Source organism: Cervus elaphus, chromosome 2, assembly GCF_910594005.1.
Source record: "Cervus elaphus chromosome 2, mCerEla1.1, whole genome shotgun sequence".
NCBI lineage: Eukaryota > Metazoa > Chordata > Mammalia > Artiodactyla > Cervidae > Cervus > Cervus elaphus.
This window is the reverse complement of record NC_057816.1, coordinates 31,260,717-31,278,293: the sequence shown is the minus strand read 5'-3', so window position 1 is coordinate 31,278,293 and position 17,577 is coordinate 31,260,717. Positions and strand designations below refer to the sequence as shown.

Here is a 17,577-nt window from a genome sequence, read left to right as displayed (position 1 = left end):
GCGGATTCTTCACCAGCTGAGCTACAAGGGAAGCCCATATCTGTTCTTGCTTTTATATTTAGTGGGACAATCTCTGCTTTTCAGTGGGAATATCTGACCCATTAATAATTAGTTTACTAATGAATATACCTAGGTTTATATTACATCTTGCCATTTTTCCTATTTGTCCTCTTTATTCTAGATTGGTTATTTGGTCATTCTTTCAATTTGGTCATCCTGACTTTCAATGTTTTAAATTCATTGATTATTTCCTATCTTCTCTATTGACTTTTTACATTTTTGAATTATTTTTTTACTAGTTGCTCTAGAAATTATAAGAAGTATCCTTACCTTATTACAATTCACCTTTGGATAATTTTTCCACAACATAGAGTATAGAATATTGAAATCTTAATTCCACTGACTATCTGCTGTCCTTTGTGTGACTGTTGTGATGAATAATATTTTAGTTATAAACCCCAGAGTACATTTTTATTGTATTTTTAAAACTTATCAGTAATATTTTTAAAATTAAACATTTTAAGATTAAAATAAGTTTAAATTTAAAGTTTAAATTAAACTTTTGAGATAATTGCATGCTAACTTATAAGAAATAATACAAAACGATGCTGTATACCTTTTATCCTGTTTACTCCAATGGTAAACTTGTAAAATTTTAATACAATATCAAAACCAAGGTATTGATGTCAGTGCAGTCCACCAATATTTCTCAGATTTCCCCAGCTTTGCTTATATCATTTTGTATGTGTTTTGTATATATGGTGCTGTGCAGTTTTATTACACGTGTAGGGTAGTGATTCCAGTGCCACAACCAAGACAGACTGGTTTCATCACCAGAAGTATTCCTCTTGTTTCTCTTTGGTAACCACAGTCCTCTTACTTCCTTCCGCTTCCCCTCACCTCAAACCCTAACTCTTCACAATCACTAATCTAGTCTCCACTTTGATTATTATGTCATTTTGAGAATGTAATACAAATAGAATCATAAAATATGTAAACATTTGTGATTGGTTTTTTTTCATTCAATGTAGTTCCCTTTGAATAGTTATCCAGGTTTATTGTTTTTCATTGCTGAGTAGTATTCCATTGTATGGATGTACTGAAATTTGTTTACTCATTCGTCAACATAAGGCTGTCTGGTTGTTTGTTTATGCGTTATTGTAAATAAATCTGTTTTGAACATTTGTGTACAGGTTTTCATGTGAATGTAACAGATTTTAGTCATTTAAAAATGTTTTAACCATGGTAGAAATATACATAGTGTAAAATGTGCTATCTTAATCAATCATTTTAATATACATTGATTACACTGTACAACCATTCCTGCCATCAATCTACCTCTTCATCTTGTATACTCAATTCTATACTCATTAAACAATAATATCCCTAACAACTCCTTCACCCATTCTGCTCTCTTTCTCTTTTATCTTGACTTGTATAAGCTGAATCATACGGATATTTGTCTTTTTATAACTGGCTTATTTCACTTCGAATAAAGTCTTCAAGGTTCATCCATGTTAAATCCGTCCATTGCAGAATTTCCTTCTATTTGAGGGCTAAATAGTATTCCATTGCATATATATGCCACAGTTTGCTTATTTATTCAACAGTTGATGAACACTTGAATTGCTTCCATGTTATGTGCAGTGCTGAGCTGAGCTTAGTCACTTAGTCGTGTCTGATTCATTGTGACCCCATGGACCGTAGCCTGCCAGGCACCTCTGTCCATGGGGATCCTCCAGGCTGTAATACTGGAGTGGGTTGCCATGCCCTCCTCCAGGGAATCTTCCCAACCCTGGGATCAAACCCAGGTCTCCTGCATTACAGGCAGATTCTTATCATCTGAGCCACGAGGGAAGCCCTAGTTAGAGTGAATAATGCTGCTGTGAACATGAATATACAAATATATATATATATATATCTTCAAGACCCTTCTTTCAATTATTTTTGCATATATCTATTAAGCAGACTTGCTGGATCTTATGGTAATTCTATTTTTAACTTTTTGAGAAACTGCCATACTGTTCTCCACAAAAACCAATAGTACACAGGAGTTTTAATTTCTCTACATCCTCCACATTCTTGTTGATTTCTGGTTTTGTTTTTTCTTTTTCTTTACATAGCCATCCTAATGAGTTGGTATTAGTTCTCGAAATGTTTGGTGGAATTCAGCAGTGAGAGCAATGGGTCTAGGACTTTTCTTTGTTGGAGGATTTTTGGTTAATGATTCAGTCTCCTTATTCATTGTAGGTTTGTTTGCATTTTCTAATTCTTCATGATTACAAAATAGGTTTTGTGTTTCTAGGAATTTGTCCATGTAGGTAGGTTATCCAGTTTGTTGGGATACAGCTGTTCATAGTACACTCTTATAATCCTTTTTATTTCTCTAAAATAGTAATGTCCCCATTTTTATTTCTGATTTCAGTAATTTGAGTCTTTTTTTTTAATTAGTAGTACTTCTGGGTAAAGGTTTATCAATTTTGTTGATCTGTTTGAGGAACTAACCTTCAGGTTCATTCAATGAATTTCTCTATTGGTTTTCTGTTCTATGATTCATTTATTTCTGCTCTAATCTTTATTATTTTATTCTTTTCACTATGTTGGATCAATTTATTCTTCTTTTGCTAGTTCCTTAAATTGCAAAATTTGGATGTTGAGATCTTTATTGTTTTTTAAATGTAAGTGTGTATAACTATGAATTTACCCACCATCATTACTTTTGCTGCATGCCAGGTTTTAATATATTGTGTTTTTATTTTCATTCATCTCCAAAAGGGGAAAAAAGTGAACAATGGGGAGGGAAGGGTATTGACCCTTTTAACCCCTGGTAGTCACTTAAGTGGGAGAGGTTTGTAACAATAGGGGGAGGTACAACAATCATGACATCCCCATTCTGTCTACACCTGTGTGAGGAGAAGCATCAGTCAGCCATCAAACCACAGATTCCTATTATTTGAAGGATAAGATCCTTTTGGCCCACCTTGGTTCCTACAAACTGTCCAGTCTGCCTCAGGAACATGGGGCCAACTGGCTGCCGTGTGCCAGGGACTCGCGTACTGCAACTGCTACTGGACCAGGTGATGAAAGCGACCAAAGTTAACTATAACTTACCATCCAAAACTTCCCTAGAATTTGAAAGCCTTCAACAGATTCCATAGTTCCAAAAGAGTTACATTAGGCAGATTCTTTTAGTGCAGTTGTTGTCTAGGTGGGGAGAGAGATTCCTAATGTTTCCTTTTCAATCATCTTCCAATAATTCTCTCTCGTAAGCATAAGTTTTTGTTTTTATGAAATAAAGACCTGAGAATATAGTTGCTAGGTTATGGTAATTACTTGTCTAATTTTATGAGAAAGTGCCAGACTTTTAGGGGGAAACTTTTACATTCCTGTCAGCAGTATATAATGACCCAGAGTCTCTGTATCTTTATCAATTTTTGGCATCATCATTACTTTTTGGTAGCCATTTTAAGTGTGTAGTGACATCTCGTGGTTTTAGTTTTCATTCTCTGATGGCTAATGATGTAGCACATATAATTATGTGCTTATTTCTCAATGGTATATCCTCTTCAGTGAAATGTTTCTTCACGTCCTTTCTAATTGGATCGCTTGATTTTTTTTTAATTGAGTTTTGAGAGGTCTCTCTATAACATAGATATTAGTCCTTTGTTGGATATGTTATTTATAAATATCTTGTCCCAGTATGACTGGACTGTAACATCCTCTTAACAGAGTCTCCTACAGAGCAGAATTTTTAAATTTAGATGGAGTCTAATTTGTCAGTTTTACCTTTTATGAATCATGCTTTTAATGTCAAGTCTAAGAGTTCTTTGTCTTGCTCTTAGATCTCAAAGACTTCTCTTATTTTTTTATATAATTTTATTTATTTATTTGTGACTATGCTGGGTCTTTGCTGTTACACCAGCTTTTCTCTACTTGCTATGAGTGGGGCTATTCTGTGTGCAGGCTTCTCATTGCTATGGCTTCTCTTGTTGTGGAGCACAAGCTCTAGGGTGTGTGAGCTTCAGTAGTTGTGGCACGTGTTTTAAACATATTCTTTCCTTGGTGGCTCAGATAGCAAAGAATCCACCTGCAATGTAGGAGATGTTTGTTTGATCCCTCGGTCAAGAAGATCCCCTGGAGAAGGGAATGGCTACCCACTCCAGTTTTCTTGCCTGGAGAATTCCGTGGACAGAGAAGCCTGGCTAGCTGCAGTCCATTGGGTTGCAAAGCATTGGATACAATTGAGCGACTTGTAGTTTTTACAGATTTTCAGATCCTCTTTTATTTTGTTAAAGGTTATACCTAATTATTTAATTTTCTTTGGAGTGATTGTTAATAGTATTGTTTTATATTTCAATTTCTGTATGCTTATTAACATACAAACATGTGATTGGTTTTTGTGTGTTAATTTCAAAAAGTTTAAGAAAAAAACTTTTAGCTTCAAAAAACATTTCCTTATTTTTAGATGATCTGTAGAATTGTCTTAGACACAGTCTAACATTTTGGGTAACTAATTGCAAGCACTCCTGTAAAGGTGGTATGGTTATTTTTATTTACAGTTTATACACTGAGCCTAAGAAATTGCCGAGTTAGTATGTGACAGAGCTGGGATTCAGCCCCAGGCTTGTGCAGAGCTGTTTTCAATATGTTATAACATCTTAGGGTTAAAAAGTCTTTTGAAGGCACTTACATGATGTATTTTCTGAGAAATTCAATCTGTAATGACAACTTGACTAGATGTTCTTCTACTCTTTCTACAGATAGTGCACAAATATTTACTGACATTTCATTCTGCCATTGGGAAGTGCTGTGTTCCATTCCCCCTACTCATGCTTGTAAAGTTTTTTTTATATTTGAAGTTTAAATATTCACCAAATTAGTATTCATTTATTCATTCCTTCATTTAACTGTTTCTACAGTCAGGTATTATGGTACATAAACCACCACTACCACCACTGGATATACAGAGGGTTCCCAGGAGGCACTAGTGGTAAAGAACTCACCTGCCAATGCAGGGGACTTAAGAGATGCGTGTTCTATCCCTGGGTTGGGAATATACCCTGGAGGAGGGCATGGCAGCCCACTCCAGTATTCTTGTCTGGGGAATCCCATGGACAAAGGAGCCTAGTGGGCTGTAGTCCAAAGGGTCACAAACAGTCAGACAGGACTGAAGTGACTTAGCACGCATGCACTGAATATTCAGAGTTGAGTAAGACATAAGTCTTTGCTTTTAATTTGCTTACAGTTAAGTAGAGAAGATTGATAGGAAGGCACATAGAGTAGAGGACGTAAGTGCTCTAATGGAAGTAAGTGCATTTGCTGCCCAATAGTGTACTGGAGCTGGTGCATGTCAGCTTACGGGAGCAAATTGTGAGTATTTATACCATGGAAATTGACAAGTTCCATTAGGAATTTGTTAGGGCTTTCCTTTTTTCCCTTACCCCCGCCCTTCCTTCCTTCCTCCTTCCCTCCCCTCCTTCATTTTTCTTTCCTTGAGGAAGCCAGTTTACTAAAATACTACTGCTGGCATAGTAGCAAAGGTATTAAGTGCAGTCATTTATTTCATTGCAGTATGAGCTAATTCTGCATGTCATATCATAGATTGTCCTACTATCACCTACTTCTGGTGATTTAGGCAACATCTTTTCTCACATATAGTGACTGTTTCCCTCTTAGGTGATGAGAGTGAGATTAACTCTGAATCTCCTATGGGTTTTTTTTTTCCCTAGAGAATATAGAGCAGCTAACATCAGCATCAACTTATACCTTGTCAATGAACCTTGGCTCTTCTCACTGGCCTGGTGCTCCAGGATTCCCTCCGTGACCACAGACAACATTCAGGTCCTGAATGAGATGACTCAACCTTCCTACTTCATGGTGAGCTGGTTGTCCAGATTGTTCTTCCAAGTCTGGTACAATAGGAGTCTCTGTCCCCCACCCGCCCCTACATTGCCCATTATGCACTCCCCAGGGTAGCTACTTAAGAGCAGAGACTTATGTGAGATTGGAGATGTGCATTCTCCCTTCTCTCACCCAGATCCTTCTGTAATTTTCAGGGGGAAATTAATATTGGTATAATAATTGCTGTTTATTGAATCCTCACAATGTGCCTTTCATGCATTATGTAGTTTTTAAACCTCTGAGTTAGCCACTGGGAGTATCCCTGTGGAGAATCTGAAGCGTCACATGATGCAAGATTCAGAGTGTGGTCTGACTGCAGAGGTGTGTTACTGCAGCCTCACTTTCCTGAAGGCACAGCGACAGTGACAGTGGCAGGAGGTGTGGGGAGAAAACCCAGTGTACTTGATTCCAAAGTAAGCACTGTGTGTCCAGGCAAAATGCTTTTGAAAAGAGGAGCAAGTGTCCAGCCACCTAGTTTGATTTTCTCTTCTGTCCTGCTACTGCTTATGGCCAGAGAATTGAGGACCTGAGGTCTTGAGTTGTAATCCCAGCTAAATCCCTTCACTTATTACTTTTGGAGGGAACTTTACACATACATACATACATACATACATACGTAGTCGATATAGACTATGTAGACTGAATGGGACAGTCAGCATCAGAAAACACTTTATCTTCACTGACTGTTTAAATTGCTCTGAGCTAGTCTTTCCCTTCCCCTGAATGAGATCTCACTCAGATCCCATAGCTTTTTTAGTCACTCTTATAGGTTATTTTTTTATTTAATTGGAGGATAATTGCTTTGCAATGTTGCGTTGGTTTCTTTTATACAGCAGTGTGAATCAAGCCATAAATATGCATATGTCTCCTTCCTCTTGAACTTCCCTCTCACCTACCACCCCACCCCACCCAACCCCTCTAGGTTGTCACAGAGCACTGGGTTGAGCACCCTGTGTTTTACAACTTCCCATCATTAGTTTTCTGTTTTACATATGGTAATATATATGTTTAAGTGCTGCTTTCTCATTCATCCCACCCTCTCCTTCCCCCACTGTGTCCACAAATGTATCCTCTATTTCTGCACCTCTATTCCTGCCCTGAAAATAGATCCATCAGTACCATTTTTCTAGATTCCATGTGTATGCATTAATATATGATATTTGTTTTTTTCTTTCTGACTTACTTCACTCTATATAATAATAATAGGTACTGGGTTCATCCGCCTCACTACAACTGACTCAAATGTATTCCATTTTATGGCTGAGTAATGTTCCATTGTTTTATATGTAACACAACTTCTTCACACTCATTTGTTGATGGACATCTAGGTTGCTTCCATGTCCCAGCTATTATAAATAGTGCTACAGTGAACACTGGGGTATGTGTGTCTTTTTGAATTACGATTTTGTCAGGTTTTGAGTTTGGTATATGCCTTGTAGTGCGATTGCTGGATCATATGGTAGTTTTATCCTAGTTTTTAAAGGAATCTCCATATTGTTCTCCATAGTGGCTGTGTCAATTTACATTCCCACCAACAGTGCAAGAAGGTTGCCTTTTCTCCACGTCCTGTCCAGAATTTGCTGTAGACTTTTTTCATTGAAATTTTTGTGTTGGTTTATTATTGAGACATACTTTAAACTATCCTGACTGCTATATTTTATCTTTTTACTTAAATTTATTTTTAAATAGAGGATAATTGCTTTATAATATTGTGTTAGTTTCTGCCATTCATCAGCATGAATCAGCCATAGGCATGCATATGTCCCCTCCTTCTGGAACCTCCCTCCCACCTCTCACCCCATCCCACCCATCCAGGTTATCACAGAGCACCAGATTTGAGCTCCCTGTGTCACACAGCAAATTCCACTGGCTATCTATTTTACATATGGTAATGTTTCAACTCTTTCAATTTGTCCCTTCCCCCCCTTCCCCCACTGTGTCCATAAATCTGTTCCGTGTGTCTGTGTCTCCACTGCTACTCTGCAGATAGCTTCATCAGTACCATCTTTCTAGATTCCATATATATGTGCATTAATATATGGTATTTGTTTTTCTCCTTCTGATTTACTTCACTCTGTATAATAGACCCTTGGTTCATCCACCTCATTAGAACTGACTCAAATCTGTTCCTTTTTATGGCTGAGTAACATTCCATTGTATGTATGTACCACAACTTCTTTATCTGTTCATCTATTGATGGACATTTAGGTTGCTTCCATGGCCTATCATTGTAAATAGTGCTGTGATGAACATTGGGGTACCTGTATCCTTTTAAATTATGGTTTTCTCAGGCTATGTGCCCAGTAGTGAGATTATTGGGTCATGTGGTAGTTTTATTCCTAGTTTTATAAGGAATCTACATGTTCTTCTCCATAGTGCCTGTACCAATTTACATTCCTACCAACAGTGCAAGAGGGTTTTCTTTTCTTCACACCTTCTCCAACATTTATAGTTTGATGATAGCCCTTCTGACTGGTGTGAGGTGATACCCCATTGTAGTATTGATTTGCACTTCTCTAATAATGAGCATTGTTGAGCATCTTTTTATGTGTTTAATAACCATCTGTATGTCTTCTTTGGAGAAATGTCTGTTTATGTCTTCTGCTCATTTTTTAGTTGGGTTGTTTGTTTCTCGTATTGATCTGTATAAGCTGCTTGTATAGTTGGGAGATTTTCGTTAGTTGATTCATTTTCTATTATTTTCTCCCATTCTGAGGGTTTTCTCTTCATTTTATTTACAGTTTCCTTTGCTTTAAAAAAATCTTTTAAGTTTAATTAGGCCCCATTTGTTTATTTTTGTTTTAATTTCCATTATTCTAGGAGGTGGTTCACAGAGGATCTTGCTGTGATTTATGTCAAGTAGTGTACTGTGTATGTTATTCTCTAGGAGCTTTACAGTTTCTGGCCTTATATTTAAATCTTTAATCCATTTTGAGTTTATTTTTGTGTATGGTGTTAGGTAGGAGGTGTTCTAGTTTCTTTCTTTTACATGTAGCTGTCCAGTTTTCCCAGTCCACTTACTGAAGAGATTGTGTTTTCTTCATTGTATATTCTTGCCTCTTTTGTCAAAGGTAAGGTGCCCACATGTGTATGAGTTTATCTCTGGCCTTTTTATCTTGTTCCATTGGTCTGTATTTCTGTTTTTGTGCCAGTACCATCTTTGTCTGAATGACTGTAGGTTTGTAGTATAGTCTGAAGTTAGAAAGGTTGATTCTTCCAGCTCCATTTTTCTTTCTGAAGATTATTTTCACTATTTGGGATCTTTTGTGTTTCCATACAAATTAAGAATTTTCTTGCTCTAAGTCTGTGGAGAATACATTGGTAGTTTGATAGGGATTGTTTTGACTCTATAGATTGCTTTTGTCATTTTCACAATATTAGTTCTTCTAACCCAAGAACATGGTATATCTCTTCATCTATGCCATCTTCTGGTTCTTTCATCAGTGTCTGATAGTTTTCTGCATACAAGTCCCTTGTCTCTTTAGTTAGGTTTATTCCTAGGTATTTGATTATTTTTGTTACAGTGGTGAATGGGATTGTTTCCTTAATTTCTTTTTTTGATTTTTCATTGTTAGTGTATATTAATGCAAGGAATTTCTATGTATATGTTTTATATCCTGCCATTTTACCATGTCCATTGATTAGCTCTAGTAATTTTCTGGGGGCATCTTTAGGGTTTTCTATGTATAGTATCATATCCTCTGCAAAGAAAGAGTGTTTTACTTCTTCTTTTCCAATCTGGATTCCTTTTATTTGTTTTTCTTCAAAAAACAACCAAACAACAACAGGAAAAAAAAAAAAAGGCAGAAAAATCCTGGGCTGTGAAGGATGGGGCTTAGGTTGGGAAGGGTTTAAGCAGTAGCACAACAGCTGGAGTGAGATTTAGGTAGTGGTAAAGTCCTTATTTGGACTTCCCTGGTGGCTCAGACGGTAAAGCTTCTGCCTACAATGCGGGAGACCTGGGTTCAATCCCTGGGTTGGGAAGATCTCCTGGAGAAGGAAATGGCAACCCACTCCAGTATTCTTGCCCGGAAAATCCCATGGACGGATAAGCCTAGTGGGCTACAGTCCACAGGGTTGCAAAGAGTTGGACACGACTGAGCGACTTCACTTTCTTTGAAAGTCCTTATTCAGGACGCTTGCCTCCAGAAAAGGTGCTGGGTAGGGGTCAGACTGTCCCTCCCTCCACCCAGCCAAGGGAGCCTATTCTGTGCCTCCAGCTTTGGGGTGTGGAGGATCAGGCCTGGGTCCCCAGGGGACTCCCTGGGCTGAGGAGGTAGGGGAACACTAGATAGGTTCTTGTTCCAACACATCCTGAGGGACGCTCCCCCTTCAGGAATGGCTCCCTCTCCACTTCCCTCCCTCCTGTGCCTGCCGGACCTATGTGGGCTGAGGGTACCCAGAGGGCTCCAGAGGGCAGATGGCTTAACCTGGAGGAAGGAAGGGGCCCCAGAGGGAAGAGAGGGCCCTGGAGGGCAGAGAGAGAGGTCCCAGGGGGTGGAAGGTCTGGTCCAGAGGGCCGATGGGGCCCCTGGAGGGATGAGGGGGACCTCACAGGACTGCCCAGAGGGACTAGGAAACCAGGCCCTGGAGGGCAGAGGGCTGGGCATGGGGCCTCAGGTAGTTCCTAGGGCTGAGTGGGTAGGGGAACACCAGGCAGTTTCCTGCTCCTCAAACCCCATGGGAGCTGCTTCCAGCCTGCTCGCCCTTTTCTTCTCCCCACTCTGTCTCATGCTTAAGGGACCTCCCTGGGCGGAGGGGGCCTTGAAGGGTGGAGGGTTCCCTGGAGGTGGACGATGCCCCACAGTGAAGAGGGTTTGGCTGAGAAGGTGGAGAGGGCTCCAGAGGTCAGGGGAGGCCCCTGAGGGCAAGGGTCCAGGCCTGGGGCCCCAGGGATCTCCCTGAGGACAAGTATAAGGGGAACCTCAGGGACTTCTGCTAGTGGCGTCTGAGCCCCTAAAGATCCCTCCTCCTCCCCACCAAGCAAGCCTTCTTCTTCCAGTGCCTGAACTGCGCCCCCACCACCCAGGCCCCGTTGTCCCCCAGCAGCCCAGCAGCCCTGACAGTCCCCTGGCCTAGACCTCCCCCTCTCCTCCCTACCTAGTACCTGATCACCCCTCAGGCTTCTCCTGTCAGCTTCACTGTGGGGAGTCTCCTCCAGTGTCTGGTGAGTATCTTGGGCATGGAGAGACACAGACTCTCTGTCTTCCTTGCAAAAGTTTTTTAAAGTACCATTTAGTGACCAAAAAGTCTCAATTCAGGATCAAAGTGTCTAGTCCAAAATAATAACCCAAACTCTTAACTACATTGAATGTTAAAGCTTTAGGCACAGACACCTAAATGAGAAGCCTAAATATTTTAGGTTGCCTTCTCCATCCCTCCAGCCTGACTGGCCCTTGTTTCTGACTTGGTCAGGGTCAGGAGCAGGTGCGAGGTGGTCAGGGCCAAGGGCACAGTCTCATAGGGCCAGAACTGTATTGAGGCCCTGTGGTGGCAGTGTAAAACTGCTTACCCTTTCTTCCTTGGTGCCTTGGGCAGCTTTTGGTAGGGTCACCTACCAAAAAGGAGGTCCCTTGGTATAGGTGAAGCCTCTCCACTTGTCTGTCCCCATACTATCCTGCTTCATGTATGGTACTATAAACTTCTCTAACATTTTTGTTTTTAAAAATTGATTACAAAGTAAACTTGTTTTTTATATAAAATTCAATCATTATAAAAATACATAAATATAGAAAGCAGTACACCCCTCCATAATCCTGTCTCCCTAAGTCAGTCGTTTTTCGAAGTTGTCTCTTTGGATATATTAAATAAAACTTTACAAAGTAAAACTTCTCATTTTAATACTTGAATTGATAATAAATTCATATGATTCAAAATTCAAAGAGTGTAAAAGTTGTAAGTAAAAAACTTTCTACACCTGGCTTGTGATTTTTTAAAGAACCCAAGGTCAATTTGTTTAGGGAGGTGGGGCCAGTATCCCAGGGGCCTTCCTAAGCAGCCCGCACTCTGCGTTAGAATATGCAGATTCAAATCTTGGCTCTACCACCTGTTCTGTGAACTTGGAAATGTCAGTTAACCTGTCTGGGCTTCAGTTTGTTTATTTGTAAATTGGGGATAAAAATACCACAAAGAAGCAGTTTTACCCAGCATAATCCTCTTTGCTTATCAGTCTGTTAATTCAAGTATTTTAATTGGGAAATTGTGAGATAAATGATATACGGTCTATTAGTATTTTACTATGTTTAAAAAACCTACCTAATACTTAATGACTTAAAACTGACAAATATTTGTTATATTCTATATGATGTTTGAGTGATTTCTCTGGTCTCAGCCAGTTTGTTCGGACTGGGTGATCAAGGATGGCCTCATCCATATTTCTTGAATCTTACCTGGAATGACTGCAGTCTTTCTTCATTTGGTTACTCATCCTCAAGGAAGCCAGCTTTTTAAAAAAATATTTATTTATTTTTTATTGAAGGTCAGTTGCTTTACAGAATTTCGCTGTTTTCTGTCAAACCTCAACATGGATCAGCCATAGGTATACATATATCCCAGCTTTTTGCACATGTTCGCCTGGTGGCATTGGGTTCTCAGCAGTGAGAAAGGCAAGCCCCAGTGCATGTGTCTTTTTAAGGATCTCCCACTTTGATGTTTGCTAATGTTCCATTGGCCAAAGATAATCACATGGTCAAGTCCGGATTCATGGTGGGGCAGGACAGAAACAAACTTTACCTCTTGTTAGAGAGGAACAGCAGAGTCACACTGCATACAGACCTGCATTTGGGGAGGAATATTGTGATCATTTTTATAAATAATCTACCTCACACATTTTAATTTAAAATATTCATTCAGCTTTTGACATAGATTCAGGTCTTTTCTTTTGAGTATATTTCAGTTGATTGAATTCTGTATTCTCTTGCTTGTGTATTCTTCCTAATGAACCAGCTATGATTTCTAAGTTTTGTTTCCTTAGAACACAAGAACTTGAAGTCATTTGGAGAAATGACTGGAATGAGGAAGCCATACAGATTTTTAGAATCCTCCTCCACCCCATCTCTTAGTGTTTCTCTCACACCTAAGTCAATTGCAGCTCATTTTTTAAATGACCTTTTCTGTCTTCAACAAGATTTTCAAAACACTGATTTAGTTTCCTTGAAAATGACATACTTTAAAAAGAAAAAGAAAATGACATACTTTTTAAACTCAGACTTTACAGATTTTAGTAAAACTGAATTATACTGGACAGTTGTTAACAAATGGTACAACTGTTCTAAGCCATTTGGGTAGTAGGGATAACTGATTCTTGGTGACTGTACAGCTCACCTTATGGGCATCCTGGAGCAGGCCAAAACGTCTATGTCAGGTTCCCAGAGGGGATTAAGAACCTCAGTTTAGTGGAAGTGGTTTAAGAGCTTCTAATGTACCTGCCTAGTAGAGCTGTTGTGAAGATAAGCTGTGAAAATACCCTTAAAGTGCTTGAGACACTTCCTTAGCTCCTTTAAGTTCTCATTAATGTTAGTTGTTGTTCTCATCATCATCATGATTGCTTATGTTATTATTTTTATCACTGTTATTAAGTCCAAGGGAAGACCTTGGTATAAGGTGGAAATGGCATATGAAAGAATAAAAATGGTAGTCCCAGTACCATCAGGTAATACTAGAGGAGAGGCAGTGAAGGTGGAAAGGCATAATCGAACTAGGGAGTTAAGGACTTCCTGGTGGTGCAGTGGGTAAGAATCTGCCAGCCAGTGCAGGGGACACAGGTTTGATCCCTGGTCCGGGAAGATTCCGTAGGCTGCACAGAACTACTCAGCCTGTGTGTGTGCCACAACTGCTGAGCCCGTGTGCTGCAGCTACTGAAGCCCCCGCGCCTAGAGCCTGTGCTCTACAACAAGAGAAGCCCCACACAGAAGCCCGAGTAGCACACTCACTGCAACTAGAGAAAGCCTGAGCGCAGCAACGAAGATCCAGTGCAGCCAAAAACAAAAAACCAGGAAGCTGTGGAGTGAAAAAAACTCATACAAGATAACCTAGAAAATGGAGCTCTGTGAAATCAGAGATTCAGGCAAGGAGCCTGGAGAAGTGGACGTGTTAATTAAGAATTGTAATTTCAGTATGTTTATTTGAAGCATGACAATTTAGAAGAAGGATTCTTAAATGCTGGTTCACAGTCTGGTTGCTTGTTCCTGGGAAGCTTGTAAAAAAATGCCGAAGTTCTAACTTCTGAGTCTGGAGTGAGGCTCAGGAAGCTATATTACTAAAGGCTGCAGCTCAGGTAGATTTGGATGCACAGCCAGGTTTGGGAACCTGTGCCATGAACACGTAGAGCACTGGAAGTCAAGAACCTTGGGCTGTAGTCCTGGGTCCAGAGAAGACTTGCTATGTGACTTGCGACTTGCTTGCGACTCCCTCAGACCTCTGTTGAGGGTCCAGGGAGGTGAGGTGTGTAAAGTGTTTTTGCCCTTGTGGAGCCCTCGGCACATGTCAGGGGGGATTACATTGGTTAGCAGCAGGTATTCTCTGTGTTCGACGCTGACCTCAGCAATCAAGGTTCCTCTCCCTGCGCTGCCCCTGCTCCATCCCTGGCAGCCAAGCCAGGGACTTGACCCACATGTCTACATTCCCTTCCAGCTGTCAGTCCTTTAACTGTGTTCTCTGCTTTGCAGACACCAAAGTACTATTTGATTGTGTGGATTCTCATGGATATTCTTTCTGCAATTTTCATTGTTGCCATACTTTATTTTCATTGGTAAGCATATATTTGTAATTTTATATGATTTTTCCCCAAAATAAAAATATAAATCATTTTATGGAAATTTGAAGGAAAACAGTTACATTCGTCCCATAATCCCATGTGGCAGGTCCTCAGGGAGACAGGGTTTTCTCATCGGAACCTCCGATTATTTCTCATGCTGCCTTCACACCCCTTCTCCTGCTTCTACCTGAGGCCATATTCTAAGAATAAGGACTCTCACAGGCTTCCCTGGTGGCTCAGATAGTAAACAATCTGCCTACAATACAGGAGACCTGGATTTGACCCCTGGGTGGGGAAGATCCTCTGGAGAAGGGAATGACAATCCCTTCCAGTATTCTTGCTTGGAGAATTCCATGAACAGAGAAGCCTGGTGGGCTATAGTTCATGGTGTCACAGAGAGTCAGACATGACCGAGTGACTGACATAGCTAAAGCGTAATCAAAACCTGTTACTGCAGATCCCCTGTGGATCAGTTGGGAGAGGACTGGAGTTGAAGGCTGTTCAGAACAAGTGCCTCCCTCCTCCCACCTTCCACAGGATGGGACACAGTAGGGTGCTGTGTAAAGAGCAAGCTCACCCTCCAGGAAACCTGGCTTTTGGTCCTGGTTTTTCCCGTCGTTGCTGGGTGACCCTGGGGAAAATCACTGCCCGTTTCCAGACCATAGTTTTTGTATCTGTCTGAGAAAATGACATTTGAGAATTCTTGAGGGGAAAATGCTACAAGATTCCAAAGTTCAGGGTGGGAGATGGAACATCTGGTAGAAGAATTTTTACCTAGAAGATACCATGGTCTTTAGATCGCATCATGCCCATTTTTTCCTCATTTGAGCTATCCTTTAAAAAGGAGGAAACTATAAACCCTCTGTTTAACATAGAATTTGATTGGATTAAGTTCTTTTCTGGCCACTGCCTTGAATTGTTGCCTATTTTGGATTAGATCCGTGAGGCTCATGGATACTCTGCTTCCTTCCAGGTGGAAAGAGAGCAAAAAAGAAAAATTACTCAACAGCACCAGCATTCACACAGGTAAAGTTAGAGGCCTAGCCCACTCTCATCATCCCTAACCATTGCCTCCAGGATTTAGGGCCTGCCTTAATGTTTCTGACAAGAGTCGAAGGAGGTCTGAAATTGGGGAGTGGGGATCACTGAGAAATTGGGATAAATAGGTTGGATACAGATTCTGGGGGCCCCTGGCATCAGGATTCATTGTGGACTTTTATCTTCTAAGTGTTGACACTCCTTGGAAGGTTTTGAAATGGATATTTTTTTGTTCACCAGTTCATATATTTATTCATCACATAGTTATTGAGTATCCACTTTGTGCCAAGCACTGTGAGAGAGATTGAAGGCACTGAAAGTTGTCTGTGGAGGGTGGATCAAGAGATGAGAGGACTGGCCCACAGAGAGTGGTGAGGAAGTAGGCAAAGGCATAGCAATTGATACCTTGGTATCATTGGGCCAGATGCCTAGGTATAAGACAGTGAGGCTGCCATGCTCATCAGGTCTGTGTGCTATAGGCGACTTTAATTGTGATATGTATGTTGGAAGGTTGAGGGAGAAAATTGTGGACGGGTATGCTGAAAAGAACATAGACTCTGCATATAAGCAATCAGGAGATGGCAAATGAATTTCAAACAAGACAGCAATATGCTTAGACTTTTGTGTAAAAGGATAGAATAGCAGAATAACTTATTACTCAACAGAACAACTCAAATGAAATGAAAAGAAGTTAAATGAAATAAATGAAAAGAAATGGATTTTCATTCTGTGAAACTGAAGGTTCAAGCCAAGTTCACTCAAATCTTTTAAGGGACTGAGAGATCTCAAGTAACTGAGTTCTATGGATTTTTAGATCACTCTGCTAGCTGGTAAGAAGTATGAAGGCCATGTTCCAGTTCCCTTACGATTTTTAGTAGTTACATTAGTACACTAGGGCTATGAAAACAAAATACCACAGACTAGGGGGCTTAAATAACAGAAGTTGATTCTTCTTATAGTTCTGGAGGCTAGAGGTGAAAGATCAATGTGTCTGCAGGTTTGGTTTCTTCTGAGGCCTTTCTCTTTGGTTGCAGATAGCCCCTTTCTTGCTGTGTCCTCACACAGCCTTTCTTCTTTGCACACACTTCTACCCACCATTGCCCAGTGTCTCAGATTTTTTCTACTCTAGTCAGATTTGAATCAGGGCCCACCCCATTGGCCTCGTTTTAGCTACCTCTTCAAAGGCCCAGTTTCCATATATAGTCAGATTTTCAGGTACTGGAGATTATGGCTTCAACATATGAATGTGGGGCACAAAATTCAGCCTGTAACAATAATCCAGTGAAGAAATGGACAGAATATGGAATAGCTGAGGAATGCATGAATGAGAGAAGTTTTGAAGGAAAACTCTTAAAATCTGTTTAAATTGGGATAAAATACATGTCTAAAATGCCTTATAAAAGTACACTTAACTTGACCTCAGCTTCACACCATGTTGAAATGATGATAAGGAAATAAGGTGAATAAGAAATAAATTGAAATTTTTCCCGTTTTTTATAGCATTTCTAGTTGCCCATTTAGAGAAACCAGTTTTTCCTGATCTAAGTAAATGTGTTGAAAAGCTGTTTGAGTACTTCCAAGAGACACTTCTAGGGCCTCACCCCAACTCCAAGAAGGGGTGGGGCCAAGTTCAGAATGAGAAAAGGTACAAAGATGACCAAAAAGAAGCCAAAACCACAGCCCAGATTCATGTAGGTTGAGGAGAAGAGAGCTTTGAACACTAAGCATAATTCACATCTTGTACCATGACCACCTCCGAGATGGGCATATACTGCTGCACCTAATGCTGCCTCCAGATGGCTTTCATCACCTCCTGAGCTTTAGGATACATTTTTCAGCCCTTTAAAGAAGTTCATCGTTTGTCTTCTGTCTCATATAGTTTC

The 17,577-nt window shown here is 40.2% G+C and overlaps 1 protein-coding gene across 1 annotated transcript in view; it reads left to right on the top strand.

Annotated features, from left to right (window-relative positions):
• Positions 1 to 17,577, top strand: part of LOC122676088 (glycerophosphodiester phosphodiesterase domain-containing protein 4-like) — a 126,435-nt gene that overhangs the window by 101,265 nt on the left and 7,593 nt on the right. Inside the window, exons 15-17 of the mRNA XM_043875418.1 lie at positions 5,730 to 5,877; positions 14,568 to 14,650; positions 15,630 to 15,682. Coding sequence (XP_043731353.1) covers positions 5,730 to 5,877; positions 14,568 to 14,650; positions 15,630 to 15,682 — 284 coding nt within the window. The remainder of the gene's footprint in view (positions 1 to 5,729; positions 5,878 to 14,567; positions 14,651 to 15,629; positions 15,683 to 17,577) is intronic.